The sequence below is a fragment of the Mus musculus genome, chromosome 5, assembly GCF_000001635.26.
Source record: "Mus musculus strain C57BL/6J chromosome 5, GRCm38.p6 C57BL/6J".
Taxonomy (NCBI): domain Eukaryota; kingdom Metazoa; phylum Chordata; class Mammalia; order Rodentia; family Muridae; genus Mus; species Mus musculus.
The window spans coordinates 107161998-107179666 of record NC_000071.6 but is presented as its reverse complement, the minus strand read 5'-3'; the positions used below and the strand labels follow the sequence as shown (position 1 = coordinate 107179666).

The 17669-nt window shown below is 43.9% G+C and overlaps 1 protein-coding gene across 1 annotated transcript in view; it reads left to right on the top strand.

Moving 5' to 3' along the window:
- The window catches only part of Tgfbr3 (transforming growth factor, beta receptor III), a 183063-nt gene that overhangs the window by 109963 nt on the left and 55431 nt on the right, over positions 1–17669 (top strand). The window contains exon 4 of the mRNA NM_011578.4: positions 1725–1862. Within this exon, the coding sequence (NP_035708.2) occupies positions 1725–1862 (138 nt within the window). The remainder of the gene's footprint in view (positions 1–1724; positions 1863–17669) is intronic.

Sequence of the window (17669 nt, the reverse complement as noted above, 5' to 3'; positions counted from 1 at the left end):
CAACAGCTCTGGGGAGGACAGCTGCTGGTCTTTGGGCCCTGATGTGGTGCTCTGGGATAGGGACAGCCTCTGCTGCCGCTTGCTTTAGAGGGAGTCTGTGACACTGTGGTTTGCAGGTGCTGTGCCTCCTGTCCTCCCTGTCACCTACCGCTGTGTCCAGGGAGTGCTGCAGTCTGGACGCACTCTGCTCCCTTTAGATTGTGTCTTGTTTCCAGTAGTTATCAATCTGTTTACTTCTAGATGAAGACAGTGACTCCAGAGTGTGCTATGTGTCTAAACAACCAAGGGACACATTGTTTCGCTGTTGCTGTGGTTGACATCACAGTTCATCTAGTGCTTTGATTTGGGGCCATGCTGATTCCAAGTCTAAAAGTGGTCCGGTATGCAGGAATAGCTCCTAACAGTCAGCATAGCTGATGTTTTTGTATTTTGCTGCAAATTAGCTGGCTTAAACTCCTTTGCACATAGCAACTTCTTCAGCCTCTTTTTAATCTTTGGGGTTATATATTCATTTATTGATTGGCTACAGTGAATCAATAGTGTGGCTGCCTGCAACATACTGACAACAATATTCAGCTCCAGATGTTTCTTTTTGTCTGTTTCAGAAACTAAGACAGGCACACTCAATAGTTAACAAGTGCTATGATTATATGCACATGTGAAAACTATATGTAGAAAAATATGCCTTGTGGCATCAAGAAATGGAGAATATATCCTATTAACATTTAGAGGGTGTTTGTCATAAGCTAAAGCATGGGTTTTGAAAGATAAGAAAACTCAGTACTTTCTTTATCCATAACTTGGTTACTGTAATAAATGATACTGGTTCTAGACTGGCCCTAGAATAAGACAGTAATTCCTCACGATCAAAGTGGACCAGCAGCCATGGGGAGATGTAGTCAGCTTTTGTGCTATGGCTCAGGTGATTGCATAGACTCAGATGTGTGTGGGAGTCATCGGAGGCCAGCGAGGCACTGGGACCTCTGGAGCTGCAGCTACAGGGAGTTGAGAACTGTGGGTGCTGGCAACCAAACTCAGGTCCTCTACAAGAGCAGTAAGTGCTCCTCACCACGGAGCAGTTCCTCTAGAGCCCTGGAGCCTCTGTTTTCTTTTGATAGAGGCGTTATACTGTCAGTTTATTCTGTCTGATCTCTGGGCTTCCTTTCTTTGGAAATTTCCTTTGTGCTAGTAGCTGGAAGGAGAAAGGCAGCTTGCTCCCCTTGGCAGCCCCTCTCTTGACTTTCAGCACTATTTTTTTTTTTTTTTTTTTTTTTTTTGGCAGAGCTGACCTAACTTTGTAGAGATTGGAAGCTACCTGGGAGAGAAGAAAGTCCTTTCTGTGAAGCCCCCCCCCCCCAATGAAAAAACTCACCCATAAATATCCTGTTATGTCATGTCAGCTTAGGTTTCTGACTTAAAGGATAAGGAATCCCTGAGGAAAGGTAGTTTTATTCCTGTGTTTGGTGTAAAAGAAAGTGTTCTGTTTACTTCTGTTCTATTCTTAGTGGGCGAGCCATGTTTTAGTTGTGATTACTGGAACTGATCATAGCCCGCAGCCGCTGGGTAGTGAAACAGTGACTGGTTATCAGCAGCATTTAGCTCAACCTTGCATGACTTGTCGTCTTGGTTTGGGCAGTGAGTTGTGAAGAAGTGTCCTATGCTCCTCGGAATGAATGGCCTGGGGAAACCAGCACTGAACTCTTCTACTTTGTGTGGTCTCCTAGGTTACCCTGCATCTGAACCCCATTGCCTCCGTGCACACTCACCACAAGCCTGTTGTGTTCCTGCTCAACTCCCCACAGCCCCTGGTGTGGCATGTGAAGACAGAGAGACTGGCTGCTGGTGTCCCCAGACTCTTCCTGGTAAGTGTTCAACACCCCTCCCTAAAAATGGTCCTGGTGCAGGGTTATAATGACTCTGGTTTGGTTTTGTTTTGTTTTGTTTTGCGAGACATTGCGTTTCTTGAGGCAATATCTTGCTATCTAGATGAGACTGGCTTCACTTAGTTCTCCTGTCTCAGTGCCCTGAATGCTAGGATTACAATTGTGTATAGCATGCCCAGATTGCAAAGGGTTTGAAAAAAGACTTCTTTTCATTAAAATGATACCAAAGTGTGTTGCATTTTTATTTGCACGTGGGGCGGGGGAGGATGTTTGCATGGTGTAGAAAAGAATTCACAGGAAGCAGATGCCACCCACATGTCTTCTGTGGAGGCAGAGTTGGGTCTCACTTGCACAGAGGTGCAGGACCTGCTGTCATACTCTTGTGGCCTGCCCACTGGTGCTCCCTCCTACCTCATGGTATTAAGAGTGCTGTCAAAGCTGTAAATAGGTTCTGGGTGTGTGGTCTCTGACCACAGAATAAATACACATGAGCCCATTGCTATTTGTATATAACAAACCTAATTTCTGAGGGACTGTCTGCTGTCAGTGACACAGTGAGCTCCAAGCATGAAATCATTTGTATTTTATTTAAAATAAAAAAAGAAAGAAAGAAAAGAAAAAAAAAAGCTGGAGACGAGCTCTTGCAGAATGGTCCAAATATTACCTACTATTTGTAAATCATATCCTTCGGTGTTTGCCAGAGCCTTTGGGTTTGCTAGCTGTGGAGAAACAGATGGGTTGTTTGGATGAAATGTTTGGGGTGTGATATCATGTCTGATGAGCAGCAGCTCGCAGCTCGCAGCTGACCTCTTAGTCAGTTGTGATGGCTTTGTGAAGGCTGCCTGCTGTCCTTGCTGCAGAGCCTCAGGCTCCTGAGATGTGGCCTGTAAGCAGCCCCCTCATCCCTCCAGGGAGTCACTTTTGACACTCTAGGGACTTCTCATTTGCATTTGAAAAACACTTTTAACCAATTGAAGGTATCTATCAACTAAAGTAAGGATCCATATAACTGGTAGTAGAAAAACTGTAAACTAGAAGAGATAGGGAGGTTTTATTTGTAGTAAAATGCTAGTTATTAAATACACATGGAAGAAATGATGGAGTCAGAATATTGTTTTGCAATTATAACAGTGAAAGTTGATCAGACATGAATCTTCAACAGATGTTAGGAAGAGGAGAGATTTGGAGGGACAATACATTCATATATTCTCTAGATATGTTTCCACAAGTTACTTATTAATCAGGGAAGAAAAGAGCGACCATAGATAGTAAAGAACCCTCAGCAGGGCTTTAAGCAAGTGATCAGACTTAATGACACCGTCCTGGGGCAGATAGATGTCGTATGTCTGTAAATGAGAAAGAACGAAGCATCCCTCATGTCTCAGTCAGGGTCACTTGCTGTGATGAAGCACCATGACCAAAGCAGTGTGGGGAGGACAGGGTTTATTTCACTCACAGCTCTCTAAAGCAGTTCACCACCCAAGCCAACAAGGAACCTGGAGGCAGGAGCTGATGCAGAGGCCATGGAGGGTACTGCTTACTGGCTTGCTCCCCATGGCTTGCTCAATCTGCTTTTTTTTTTTTTTTTTCCAAAAAGGTATTTCTTTTTATTTATTTATTTTTTATTAGATATTTTCTTTATATACATTTCAAATGTTATCCCAAAAGTTCCCTATACCCTCCCTCCACCCTGCTCCCCTACCCGCCCACTCCCGCTTCTTGGCCCTGGCATTCCCCTGTACTGGGGCATATAAAGTTTGCAATACCAAGGGTCCTCTCTTCCTAGTGATGGCCGACTAGGCCATCTTCTGATACATATGCAGCTAGAGATACAGCTCTGGGGGTATTGGTTAGTTCATATTGTTGTTCTACCTATAGGGTTGCAGACCCCTTCAGCTCCTTGGGTACTTTCTCTAGCTTCTCCATTGGGGGCCCTGTGTTCCATCTTATAGATGACTGTGAGCATCCACCTCTGTATTTGCCAGGCACTGGTATAGCGAGACAGCTATAACAGGGTCCCTTAAGCAAAATCATGTTGGCATATGCAATAGTGTCTGGGTTTGGTGGCTTCAATCTGCTTTCTTATAGAGCCCAGGACCACAGCCCAGAGATAACATCAACCACAATGGGCTGGTCCTTCCCCCATCGATCACTAATTAAGAAAATGACCAACAGCTGGATCTGATGGAGGCATTGTCTCAATTGAGGTTCCCTTCTCTCAGATGTCTCTAGCTCGAGTCAAGTTGACATAAAACTAGCCAGCACACCTTATGTAGCAATCCTTCTAGAAATGAATGTAGCCTGGTTCTAATTGTGAGGAAACATTGGGCTGAACCAAATGGAGCAACATCCTATAGAACTATCCAATTCTCTAAAAAGTGAATCATACTGGGTTGGAGAGATGGCTCCAAGGTTAAGAACACTGGTTGCTGTTCATTCCCAGCGCCCATGTGGTGGCTCACAACCATCTTTAACTCCAGTACCAGGGGTCCTGGTGCCTTCTTCTGGCCTCCATGTGTATGGCAATCATACCTATAAAATAACTCATTAAAAAATAGTTACACAAAAGCACATATACATAATCTAGCCAATAGTATATATATATGTGATACTATATATATATATATAGTATATGTATATATGTGATACAGTATAACATAGAAAAGAGAAGAGGAGGGAAGAGAAAGAAGAGGAAGGAGAAGAGGAAGAGGAGGAAGAAAGAGGAAGAGGAAGAAGAAGGAAGAGAAGGAGGAGGAGAAGGAGAAAAAGGAAGAAGAAGAAGAAGAAGAAGAAGAAGAAGAAGAAGAAGAAGAAGAAGAAGAAAAGAAGAAGAAGAAGAAGAAGAAGAAGAAGAAGAAGAAGAAGAAGAAGAAGAAGAAGAAGAAGAAGAAGAAGAAAATAGTAGTTGTATTATCTGGGGGTGAGGAAGACTAAAGGCAGGCAATGGACAGGAGTTATGAAAAAAGACACAGAGTTGATCGTTTCTTTAGTTCCACTGGAGTATTTTGTTTTGATGGTGTGTGAGTACATCAAAATAGACTCTATAGTGAAAGCATAAGGTCCTGTATGAAGCCGTGTGAGGCTCCACAGCTTTAGAACTGCTACCCAAACCCTTTGGAAGTTATTCCACCTGTGTAGACTTTGTGTTTAGTTAATTTCACTGTGCATTTTTTTTAACTTGCAAGGTTTTTCCTTATAATAAAGTATATAAATTTTTAAAAAACTATGCTTTTAAAGTGAATTATGAAAGGCCAAGAAAGGCTGGGGACCACCCTAGCCTGAAGATGACTAAAAACCATGTGACCTCACTGCACCATGGGTCAGGGAACAGCAGGTGTAATTAGAACTCAGCCTGCTGACTCAAGTACCAACACTGGCTTCTTGCTTTTGAAATCTGCACTGTTGTCTAGGAGACTGGCTTTCTTCCAAAGCAGGCTTAGTGGTAAGGGGTAAACAATTTAGAAAAAAAAAAAGACCATGTTTAGACAGAAAGTAGATGTTAAAAAGCTGTGGCTCTAGTTAGAGAATACTAGAGTCTTTTGTAGAATATTTACCATTCTGCTGTAAAATTTTTAACTTTAAAATGAAGCATTTAACATCTTTATCATCTATTTTATATATATGTATACGTACATATATATATTACATATGTAAGGTGAGAGTTATTAAGAGTTTAAACTGCAAATACAATTGAGATATTAAAAATGTCTTTATTTTATTTTCCATGTTACATAGGGGCACACATGTCATGGGAAGCATGTGGTGATAGGCAGGTACTTTGTGGGAGTCCTTCCAGTTTGCTCCTTCCACTGTGTGGTCATGGGGATTGTCTTAGTTAGGGTTTTACTGCTGTGAAGAGATACCATGACCAAGACAGCTCTTGTAAGGACAACATTTACTAGGGGTTAGCTTACAGGTTCACAGGTTCAGTCCATTATCAAGTCAGGAATATGGCATCATCCAGGCAGACATGATGCAGGAGGAGCTGAGAGTTCTACATCTTCATCTGAAGGCTGCTAGAAGAATACTGGCTTCCAGGCAGCTAGGGTAAGGATCTTAAAGCCTACACCCACAGTGACACACCCACCCCAACAAGGCCACACCTTCTAATATAGTGCTACTCTCTGGGCTGATCATAGGAATCTACTCGGGTCATCAGGTGTGGTGGCATGTGCTCACTGAGCCAGCTCACCAGCCTTAGTTGTGCCTTTTTGTGGAGACAAGCTCTCACTGAATGTACTGTGTAGACCAGGATGGCCTTGAATTTACAGAGATCTGACGTTCTCTTCCTTCTGAGTACTGAGACTGAAGGCGGGTCCCACTGTGACTGACTACTCTTTTTTTTTTTTTTTTTTTTTTTTTTTTACATTTAAAGGACAGAACAGTGATAATTAGGGGCCACTAATCTTATTCATTTGACTGTGTCCTCAGTACCTAATCTCTTTGTTTTTCCTCCTGGTAACTGTTTTCTGTAGAATCTACTCTGTAGCACATCTGCTAAGGTGCCATGTTAGTCACACCAGCTATAATTGGTGATGGTAAGATCAAGACTCTTATAAAGTTGAAGTGGGTGTGTGTACTGCAGCCCAGTGCTCTAGGAACTACCTAGGGATGAATGTCTTGTAAATACACACACACACACACACACACACACACACACACGCTGAGTTTGGTGGCACAAACCTGTATTCTCAGCTATTGCAGAGGCTAAGGCAGGAGAATTCCAAGTTGAAGGCCTCCCGAGGCTATTTAGTAAAGACAGAGGTGTTTTTTGGCAATTTAGGCTCTTTCTCAAAATTTTTAAAATGTGAAAGGGGGCCTTTGATTGGGTAGAGCATTTACCTAGCATGCATGAAGCCCTGTGTTCTATTGCCAGAACCAAAACAAACAAACCAACAAACAGACAAACAAAAATATTTAAATCTAATTGTTGTGATTAGCACCTTTCGGCCCCGGGGGAAGTCTGGAAAGAAGTGACCACCCCAGTAGTCAGGATAACCGCAGGTGTCTTGAGCGGATCCTCTTTCTAGACAGCTGTGGTCCAGGCAGTAATTAGGCAGACTCATCTCCGTAAACCTGACTTTCCCCAGCTGTAATGTGTGAATAACAAAGTCCCACAGCACGGCAGGGAAAGAAGAATCTTGATGTGAGGAAAGTGCTCATAAAATGTTGAGTGCGGCACCCACCGCTAAGTTCCCCTGCATTTGCTATTTCTGCTGTCACTATGAGAACAATGAGTACTTGTGAAGGATATTAAATTAACATTTGTAATTGTGAGTAACTGTTGGCTGGCTGCAGATTTAAAGTCCCCACTTCTCTGGGCTGTGGGTTCCACGAAGAGCGCTGGCCACACACACTGTGCTTTGCTTATTGCTGTTGGAGTTTTTCTCACCGCTCTGTGGGATTTAGGGGAAGTTATCTTTGTTATTATTTATTTACTTGATGAGCTGTAAGAACTGCATCTTGACCATTAGTTGAAAATACACTAATGAAGAAGACAAATTTTATATACAACTTAGCATCAACCTTATTTGGAGTTAATCCCATATAAGGACATTGCAGGGCAAGTGATGGGCCCAGAATGTGAGGTGTAGGGAGGCAACTGTGGGAGAGATTCCGGGACACCCAAGCTCCGCCTCCTTCAGGCTTTGTCTGTCTGTCTACACTCTCTCTATGGCCTGGGTAGTCAGCGGATACCTGTTGCTCCATCAACTCACTACGCCACAGGTGGTTTGAGATGTCTCAAAAGCCTGGCAACTCCCCCTCCTCCCCAAGACCTGAAAAGCATTCATGTCTTGTTGCGAGCTGCTGGCAGCCGCAGGTTTCAGGCTGGGGGAGGGGAGACTACAATGTCATCCACAGCACAGTCTTTGTGATGACTGAAGACCAGGTATTCTATTTGTCCATCCGTGGAGTTTGTTCATCCATGGAGTGATTCTCCAAACACTTCAGTAGGCCTGTAGACTCCTGTGAAGCCGAGCCCTAAGATTATCCAACGAGCCAACTGCTTCAGACCAAGGATGGTCCCTTGACCCTCAGTCCAGGATGCATGCCTCATGCCCTTCTGACACGTAATGGTGAAGGAGTCACATGACTATCTCCAAGCTGTCTTTTGTGGGAGTGATACTTTAGTGGTTGCTAATATTTCTTAAGTAGGATGATAAGAAAAGCTTGTGGGCTGGTGAGATGGCTCAGCGGGTAAGAGCACTGACTGCTCTTCCGAAAGTCCTGAGTTCAAATCCCAGCAACCACATGGTGGCTCACAACCATCTGTAATGAGATCTTCTGGTGTGTCTGAAGACAGCTACAATGTACTTATGTATAATAATAAATACATCTTTAAAAAAAAGAGAAAAGTTTGGATAATGCCATCTACCTGTAAATGTAAATCATGGTTTTAACTGCCTGAAGCTTGCATAGTTAGAAATTATTACTCAAAAATGTCTTAGCTGCTGATACTTAAAATATAAAATATATTTATTTTATCATTACACTATCTTTAGAGGCATCTGCCTTTAGTCAGCTCATCATTCCTAAGTCTACAGCACAAACAAGAATGCCAGGCACAGAGGGGCAGGGGAATTTACTTTCCTTTGCAAATGCAGTTGCTTTGTCTAATTTTTCTGGTCACCTAGCAACGGGGAATGGGTAAAGTGTTTCAAGATGCATCTCAAGTCACACATGTGCACATGCATGATGGCCTTACAATATTTCCTGGGTGGACCAGAGAATATTCATTAGATGAAGATTGTCCCTGGGTACAATCAGAAAGAAAAATCACCCTGCCTTCAGCGATGGAGATGCAGCTTAGTGTAGAGCACTTGCTTTGTACAGATGAAGCTCTGAGTTTGATCCCCAACACTGAATGTCACTGGATGTGGTGGCATATACTGTTGTCCCAGGCCTCAAAGAGGTAGAAGAGGAGGGATCAGAAGTTAAGGTCACCTGGGACACATGAGACCTTATCTCAAAGTGTGTTTGTATGTGTGCTTGAATGTGTTCACACTATAATTTGAATAAACATTTTTCCAAGGACAAGACACAGATGACCAGAAAGGGGAGGGGGGGGGGGGGAGATGCTGAACATTACAGAGCATGAGGGAAAATCCACCAATCACAGCACTGACCACCTATGTGACAAAACAGAGAGAATATAACAAGATTGACAGGATATAGAGAAATCAAAAGATTCATACTTTGCTGGTGGGAATATAACAGTCCTTCATACCCAAGGTTCCTGCCCACAAATGTCCAAAACAAAGTTACTTGTAACAGCAAACAGCCACAGAAACAACCCAGACGTCCATCACCTGATAGGTAAAAGCAATGCAAGAGCCATACTATCTTTTGACTGTGAAGTTTCATGTGATACAAAAGGCTGCATATTATATGGTTCTGTTTGCCTGAAATTCCCAGGTTACGATCTATAGAGACTAGAAGCCATGGCCAGGGGCATGTGGGGGATGGGAGGGTGTGGACTCACTACTGACCACTGTGTGAGGTTTCATAGAAGACAACTGTAGAGGAAGTGTGTAGTGGTGAGCATAGAACATGCTGATAATATATTAAAAGCATTGAACTGAAAAAAATGTGATAACTCTGGTATATTACTTAAAGCCTATATCGCTGGTACGTCATCCCTAAAACTGCTAGGAAACAAATCTGCTGCAGTCTTCTTTGCTGGGATCAGTGCAAGAGCTGGGGGTGTTGCTCTGTGGTAGAGGGGTGATTTGGTGTATGCACAGCCCTGGGTTCCGAGCACATCTGGACTGACAGTGTCACTCAGTGAACAGGACTCAGGCAGTGCTGGGAGCTGAGCCAGGACCTCGTGTACCCTGAGCATGGACTCAGGTGCTAAATAAACTACAGTCTCCGCTCCAAACTAGATTTCCTAAAATCTAGCATATTTTTACTTTACTCCTTGTCCCTAACTGTGGTGGGGTTTTTTTGTTTGTTTTCATCTTGTGGGCAACAAGGTGGCTCAGGGGGTTAAAGACACCTGATGTACAAGGATCTGCACGGAATTTGATCCCTAAAACTCACAGAAGGTGAGTGGCAAGAGCTAAGGCCACAGAGTTGTCCTCTGACTTTCATACATGTGTCTTGCCCTACTAATGATTATTATTCTGTTGTTGTAAGTGATTATTGTGCTATTAAATGTCACTTATAAATATTCTACATATCATTATAATTACTATTAGTAGGGTCATTTAAAACCTCACTTTTATATTATATATAAATATTATATATGATACATACATATTATACACACACATGCATACATATATACATATATATAAAACATAATTATTAATGTTAGGGTCATTTCAAGCCTTGCTTTGTATGCCAAACCCAAGTTCTTTTCCCCCTTCAAGCTCATAATCTACATAAGAAATTTTCAAGATGAGAGCCTGGCAGCCTCATGTTGTGATATGTTCCTGAAATCCCAGCACTTTGGAGGCAGAAGTAAAAAGATCCAGAATTCCTGGCCAGGCTGCCTCATAGTGAGATCTTGTCTTTAAAAGTAAAATAATAAAATAACAACAACAATAATAAATTTAAATGAGAAAGAGAGAGACAGACAGGTACAGACAGACAGGCCCTAGTGACTGATTCTTAACAGCATAAAGTGTCTGGTCTGGCCTATCCATTTGAGAGTTAGCTGTTTTGTAGTCTACTTAAAGCGGGGAAATGAGGATGCCTAAGACTAGGAAAGTCTCCGGGAAGAAGCGGCTGCTTCCAGTGTTATACTCTATGGGTTTCTGTCCTGTGATTTCTTTTTTCCCAGCCATTTTATCATTAAATCAGGAAAGAAATGTGGATATCTTTGGCAGCCAGATGGGGATAGGACAGGGCAGATGTTGGTCTCACAGCACAGTGACCAGGGTTTGACATATAAAAATGCAGGTTTCTAGTTCAAGTTGAGTTTCAGATAAATAAATTTGCTTAAGTATGCCTGTGCAATATTTTAGACATAATTACACTAACAAAATCCATACATTCTTTAGCTACAGTTCAAGTTTAATTTGGTGTCCTGTATTTTTTTCTGGTAACCCAGGTTTTTGTTTTTGGCTTAATCTCCCCAGCATGGGTTCTAGTTCTGGCTCCAGCACTAAGGAGTTGTGCATCAGGGCGCATGGTTGTGCTACCCCGGGCTCAGTTCCCCCATCACAGATAAAGACTTTGGATTATTTGGATTAAGCTGATCTTCCGAGTTCCCTCAAGTTTTTTTTTTTTTTTTTTTTTAACTCTTATGCTTTGATAATGCGGCTGCTAGATAACTATATCCTAATTTAATTGGAAACAGAAGATAGCAATATGAACCCTGCCCTCCTCAGCAAATCTGAGTAAATACCAAGGCATGGCAGTTGGAATAAGTGAGGAAAACCGAACTTTATTCTTTGGCTTTGGCTTAAAAACAAATCAAAACTTAATCCTAATGAAAAATGTAAATTAATACCAGGAACACACTGAATATTTAAAAAACAGCTCTGCGTGTCCAAAGAAGGGGGAAGGGTGACTGAAAAATCCTTATTGCCAAAATCTGGCTTACTCCTTTTCCTTAAACTGGAGGGGGCGGGGAGGCCAAGTATTTTGGACCTCTGCCACCAAACCACAGGCAGTTCTCTGATTTGCACTGCATTTTGGATGCCTGACAAGACTCGGTGAAAACAAGTGCTATTTGTTTTCCTGTGCCTAGTATTTAACTGGAAATCAAAAGGCTAAATTTCCAATCAGTTGTTAAGCAGCCCCAGATGTGAGCTCAGGGCCGCACTGGGGGGAGTCAGCCTAATAAGGCGCATGCGCCACCTAACAGGACACATGCGCAGCTGTTACCTTTCCAAGCCAAGCAATGTGTAACCGAGGGTTAGTGTGTCCAAAAATGCTCTGGGAATAACTCAGTCAAGCTTGCATGTGGAGGAGGGAACTTAAAAATAAACAAATTGAAAAAACTCCTGGGTTCTATGGTTTTGCATTAAAAAACAAAATCTTTCTAACATCCTTTGGCAGCTCTGCCCCATACTTGAGAGCCCACAAAGTTAGCAAACCTTCTATGATGTCCTTCGTATGAACTGTTCACCGATTCAGCATCCGTTTTTTCTGCCCGAGTGCTTGAGGAAAATGACCCAGGGATTGACAGGGAAGGGTGAGTCACCTACGTTCAGAGAGCTTTCTACCGCTCGCTCGCAGAGCTAGCTAGAAAATTGGGAGTTGAGGTTCAGTGTAAAAATGTACCGTTGTTTAGATCCCAGAAGTTGGAGAAAATGAGACTTGCCCTCTTGCCTGTGCAGACGAGGTAGCAGCTTCCGGGAGGTGGACTCTGAGGAGCATGTAGGCAGATGGCTTAGGGAACTGTAAACAAACGGAGCTTCCCACCAGGCTAGAGGTGTCACCCCTGTGTCCTAGGGACCTGACTGCACCATTCAGTGAAGTCTTTCCCCAAATAAATTCTCTCTTGAAGGCAGATTAAATAAACACTTCCAGATTCGTGGTGGTTCTTTTCAGTATCTCTGGCCGAATGACTCACTGTGTCCCGAGGAGATTCCAAGTGGTTGTGTACCATGCGTTTCTTCTCAAGAGGCCGCTTATCTGTTGGTTTTGTGGCTTGTCCCTCAGAGATGTAATTATATGGGGATTGAGCCTTTCAGGAGCTGGGGTCAGTCAACTACCATATTTCCTAGAATTGAGTTTCTGCCCCTTTGTGGTAAGAGAGCCTCTCCTAAATGTCACTGTGGCACTTAGAACGTTGGAGAGAGTCCAGTTTCAGCTGGTAAACCTGGTCCAGAGAGGGCTTGTAGAAGCTTTTGTCCTGACAGGTTGGGGAGGGTGGTGACTGCAGCGTAGATGAGTGGCCCAGAGCCCTGGTTTGCCCTCTTGTAGTTTCCTAAGCGAGACATCCTGTCCAGGAGGACTCACCCAGTGTGGACTTTTCCTGGCTCTACTTGGTGTGTTGTGTCATGTCTGTGTGTAGGCACGGCCCCAGCCCTGTGAAGGCCTCGCTTTCATTCAACAAATTGAGGTTAAACAAACTTGAGTACACTGAACAGAAGATTGGTTTTCCTTGCATAGTCCAAGGAGGTTCTTTAGAGCTCTGGAATAAAGCTAATCTGGTGACGTAATGCATCTGCCCTTCCCAGGCACCGGCATTGATGTCAAAGGTTAATCTCTGGGGCTGTGGGTAACATAGTGGACAACCTCCGGAGAGCTATTTGGTAAGAAAAAATGAGTGTTTTGTTAAGGGAAGTTACAGAATGTTTTATTTTCATATAATGAGAGGAGAGGAAAAACTCTCCCAGGAGGCTCTGGGATGCTGATGTGAAACTTTTAGGCTGTGCCTGGGTGCAGATGGTGATGTTGTGGGACAGCTCCCAAAGCTACCTCACAACCCGTTTCAGGGAATGGCTGCAGCATGGCTCAGCTCCTTTCTGGGTACACACAAACTGTCCACTTTGCTTGAGACAATGTAGGTTTTGCATCTCCGATCCTTGTCATCTAGTTTTCTGGCTTAGAAATCATCTTATCGTGGGATAGAATCTGTATCTTAATCTCTGCTTTTGCCATTACTCCTGGGTGGTTTGGAGTCCCTGGTGCAGATCAGGGTTAGGGTTAGGGTTAGGGTTAGGGTTAGGGTTATGAACTGTGAGTGATCCCGTGGTGGACGTGGTCAGCAGGGTACCCTTTGGATTGTGAGTGATAGCCCAAGCCGGAGCTCATGCACCTGCCACCTACAGCCCACAGAAATGATAGCTCACTTGCTATCTCTTGCCCCTTTATCTTTATCTTTTGAGAAAGGTTGGCATTGCTTTGATCTGTGAACACAGGCAGAAGAAATCCCTTTCTAGACGTTTGCATAAGAAGGCTCAGCTTCTGCTCCACTGAGCAACAAACTGTGGGTGATGAACGTTAAGGTCTGTCTTGAAGCCCTCATGATGTGTTTGGAGGCCATGCATGCATGAGTGTAGTTAATAAAAATGAAAGAGTGTGTATCGGGGGCTGGATGCTTCAAAGTACTTACATACATTACTCCGTTTGTAATCTCTGTAACAAGTCTGTTATGTAGGTGCCATTGCTATTATTATCATAAAACTATTTGGCTGTATGATGCAGTTCTTAAAGATAAATTTCACGTAGGTATCATTTATCATTACTTTAGATGAGGAAATGAGACAGGGAGGTTGACAAGTGTGTGGACCAACTGTTGCTGGATGGTGGTTATAACACATAAAGGGGCAGGAAATTGACTGAGTATGTGCAACAGCACTCCCCCGAATACTGAACTGGGGGCCTTGTTGGGGAAAGCTACGCTGCCGGACCTGAAGGCAAAACAATGCTGTCATTGGTAACTCCCTTGTCTAGCATGGGGCCACAAATGGCTATCCCAAGATTAGGGCCTCAGAATGGAACTTCAGAGCAAACTGGGACACCAGGTAAGCAAAGGCCTCATTTTAACAATGCCTGTTGTAAATGACTTGGGAACTGAGGTATAGGCCCTGTGGCATTCCACTCAGCCGAGGGTTTGTCAATTGTTTCGTTGACCCCTTCCCCAAGTACACTTTTCCTCTGGGCTCCTGGTTGGACTGTTTTTGGATCAGCTCCATGGCCTGCCTTGCTTAATTAGTACACATATACCCTTAGCACCTCAGGGACCATTTCATCACCAAGCTTAAATGTGCTTAGTTCAACTTTCTTAGCTTTGGCAGAGGACACCGTCCTGGTTGTCTGCTGAGACTTGATTATAAACTGAAAACTGGGGGAAAGGGGCATAAAACTCCAACTTGGAAGTTCCCAAAGGACACCAGCCAGTGTGCCTGGCTTACGGCCCCTTCTCCAATGCTTCTCCCCAAGGAGATGTCCTTTAGGCTCTCTATTCCTTAGCCATTCTTGGGTTTGGTTGCCCAGTGGGCCAGAACGTACAGCCCATTTCTCCCAGGGCTTGCATCAGCAATTCACCGAAACTGTATCAGCCAGAGTTTCGGAGACGTAGACCTGGCAGGGGATTTACAGAAGGAGAGCTATTGCAAGGAACTAGCTTGCACCGTGGTGGAGACAGGCAAGGATTGTGCTCTCCCCTTTTTGCATCTCTCAAACCTTGTATAAATATCCGACCCAACCTTGGCAGACCTGTGGGCAGACTCCCTCACCCGAGGAAGATGGCCTTTGCAGGATCCCATGTGGAAGGGGCATGGTTTCGGGGAGCCCAGCAGTTTTGATCTGTGCTTATTCTTCGCTACACTGTATGATACATTTCATTTAATGGCTCAGAGCTCCTTTCTTCAGTTGTCAACCATAAAGACACAGACTCCACGTAGGATCTATTTAGCAAGAATTCATGTCCAGGCTGTGTGACTGTTTTCCTCCCAGTGTTGAGCTGCTATGGGGCCTGGGGTTGGAGGAGCTTGGCCCTACCACACAGGGACAGCCTGTTCAGTGCCTGACAGGGGCTCTCGGTTCTGTCCTCAGCCTTGCTGCCTACCCTGGGGCCTGGGGAGGTCCTCCAGTTTCTTGGAACTGTTATTTCCTGTCATGTAATAGATGACTAGCATGAACAGGAAGATCTCTATAAAGGGCATTCGAAGACCCTATCTGCTGTCTGGCTTTTGTAAAATTCATTTCACGTCCTTGAACTTGGCTTGACACATTGGATGTAAAGGAAAAAATAGCCATCCATAGTGAGAGGTTCCTAGAAGTATAAATGGAGGGCCTGTACAGCTTGAGGGGTGTGGTAGGTAATAGTAACAAGGTCAACAGCCAACAGTGCCTCCTCAAGATTCCCCCAGGTGACCCTCCTCCTCCTCGCCCTCTTCCTCCTCCTGCTCTTCTATCTCCTCTTCCACTATCACCTTCCCCCCTCCACTCCTCTTTCTCCTCCTCTCTTTGCTAATGTTTTTTGTTTTTTTTTTTTTTTTTTTTCTGAAGAGCACCCTTTAGGAGATCAATGTGCTTTGAAATGACACTCAAATGACTCTTGTTGTTGTTTGTGACAGGGTCTTACTGAGTAGTCCTGGCTAGCCCAGAACTTACTATATAGATCAGGCCGGTCCCAAATTCATGGAGATCTACTTGTGTCTGCCTTCCATGTGCTGGGATTAAAGGCACCAGTCACCAAGCCTGGCAAGTTCCTTTTAATATCATGGGACAATAGAAGATGGGGGAAGGAGCTCAGAAATCCAGGCTGTTGTAAGGCCCAGGTACATCTCCTGCTAGCCTGGGGTGGGGTGGGAGGATGCTGGGCTGAGCCTGATCTTCAAACTGGGGTTGAGAGGTTTTGCTTCTCCTTGTAGCCAGCCATGCTTCCTCATGTCCACCTCCATTCTTGTGCTGTTCCTGTGAGTTAGCACATCACTCTCTCAATGGCTTAAGTCCAGGTTTGTGCATGCCAGTGTCCAGTGTGCTATGCACAGCATGTGGGATATGAAGAACACAGAGCAGTCTCCATCCTCCAACATCTTACATGTCCGGAAAAATTAAAACATCCCAAGATGGGCATGACGAATGCTTTGAGAAAAATTAATAGTCAAGTGTGTTCTAAGTCATTTTATTGGAATAAAGTAACCTGGTTTGGGTTAGAAAATAAAAACACCCAAGAATCGAAAAAAAAAAAAATCCAGTTATATGAATTTGCATTTCCTGAACCCATGATTGGCACGTGCTGTAATCATATGGCTCACAAATGTTGTACATGGACATGGAAGTTATTATTTCTTTAGAATAATCCCTTTCAAAACAGCATCAAATCATGACATATGTTAATATAAAACATGTTTCAGATTGAATTTCACATCACGGGACTTTGAGGGAAATAGTCGAATACAGTCCTCTTGGGGATTGGGTAGAACCCGTGACTTTCTTATTTCAGAAGGAAGGGTTCAGTCAGTCCTCACTCGAGGTAAATCTTTCAGGACCTGAAAGGTTTTGCCTTTCCTGGGCTCTGCACATCCCAGTGTAATCTCCCTGATACCTTTCTGTGGAGGCATGAGATACCTGGGCCAATTTGCAGATCCTGCTTTGGCACAGAGCTGATTCCAGGGGGGGGGGTCTCCTTTTTCATATCTGCCCACTACCCCCTGGGACTGAGCTAGCCAATTCTGGCATGGCAGGCATTTCTGAAATATCTGTTTCCCTCTTTCTGTTTCCTTGAGGGTGCTGTTTCCTTGGGGGCGCTGAAAGTGAAGAGGCATAGAGAAAGGAAAGGGGTAGCGGGGCAGGGTAGAGGCCAAGAAGCTCATCTCTACTGTGCGGATTCTCCACCATGAGTCATGCAAACAGGCAAAGGTGGCTGTGTGAGGTGAGCAGCCCCGAGGGCCTGTAATCCAAATAGCTGATAGCCCAGGCTCTAGTGCATCAGGATTGAGCTGGAGGGGATTTGGGGGGGGGGGGTGCACAAGTGTGATGATTCCTGGAACAGCTTTTCCTGTGAGGTCTCAGCTGGCTTTTCTTCATCTCTGTGGAGCTGTGGTTTCACTTATTTTGCAAGAACCACTTCTTTCTAAACGTGCAAGATGATGGTCCCATCCACGATGTGGCTGTTCTTTCTCCTTTTTGGGCTTTTTTTTTTTCTTCTTCACCAATGTAAGACGAGATTCCTACTTGGTCAAAGAGCAGTCTTGTTCAAACTTCTGATCTCCACATGCCCACTATTTTTAAGAATACACACACACACACACACACACACACACACACATCATGCACACTCACAAAAAACAAAACCATGGGGACATGGGAGGTAGATACAGTTTAATTCATGTGCAAAATTATTGAAGAATGTGTAATAAATAAAACCAATAC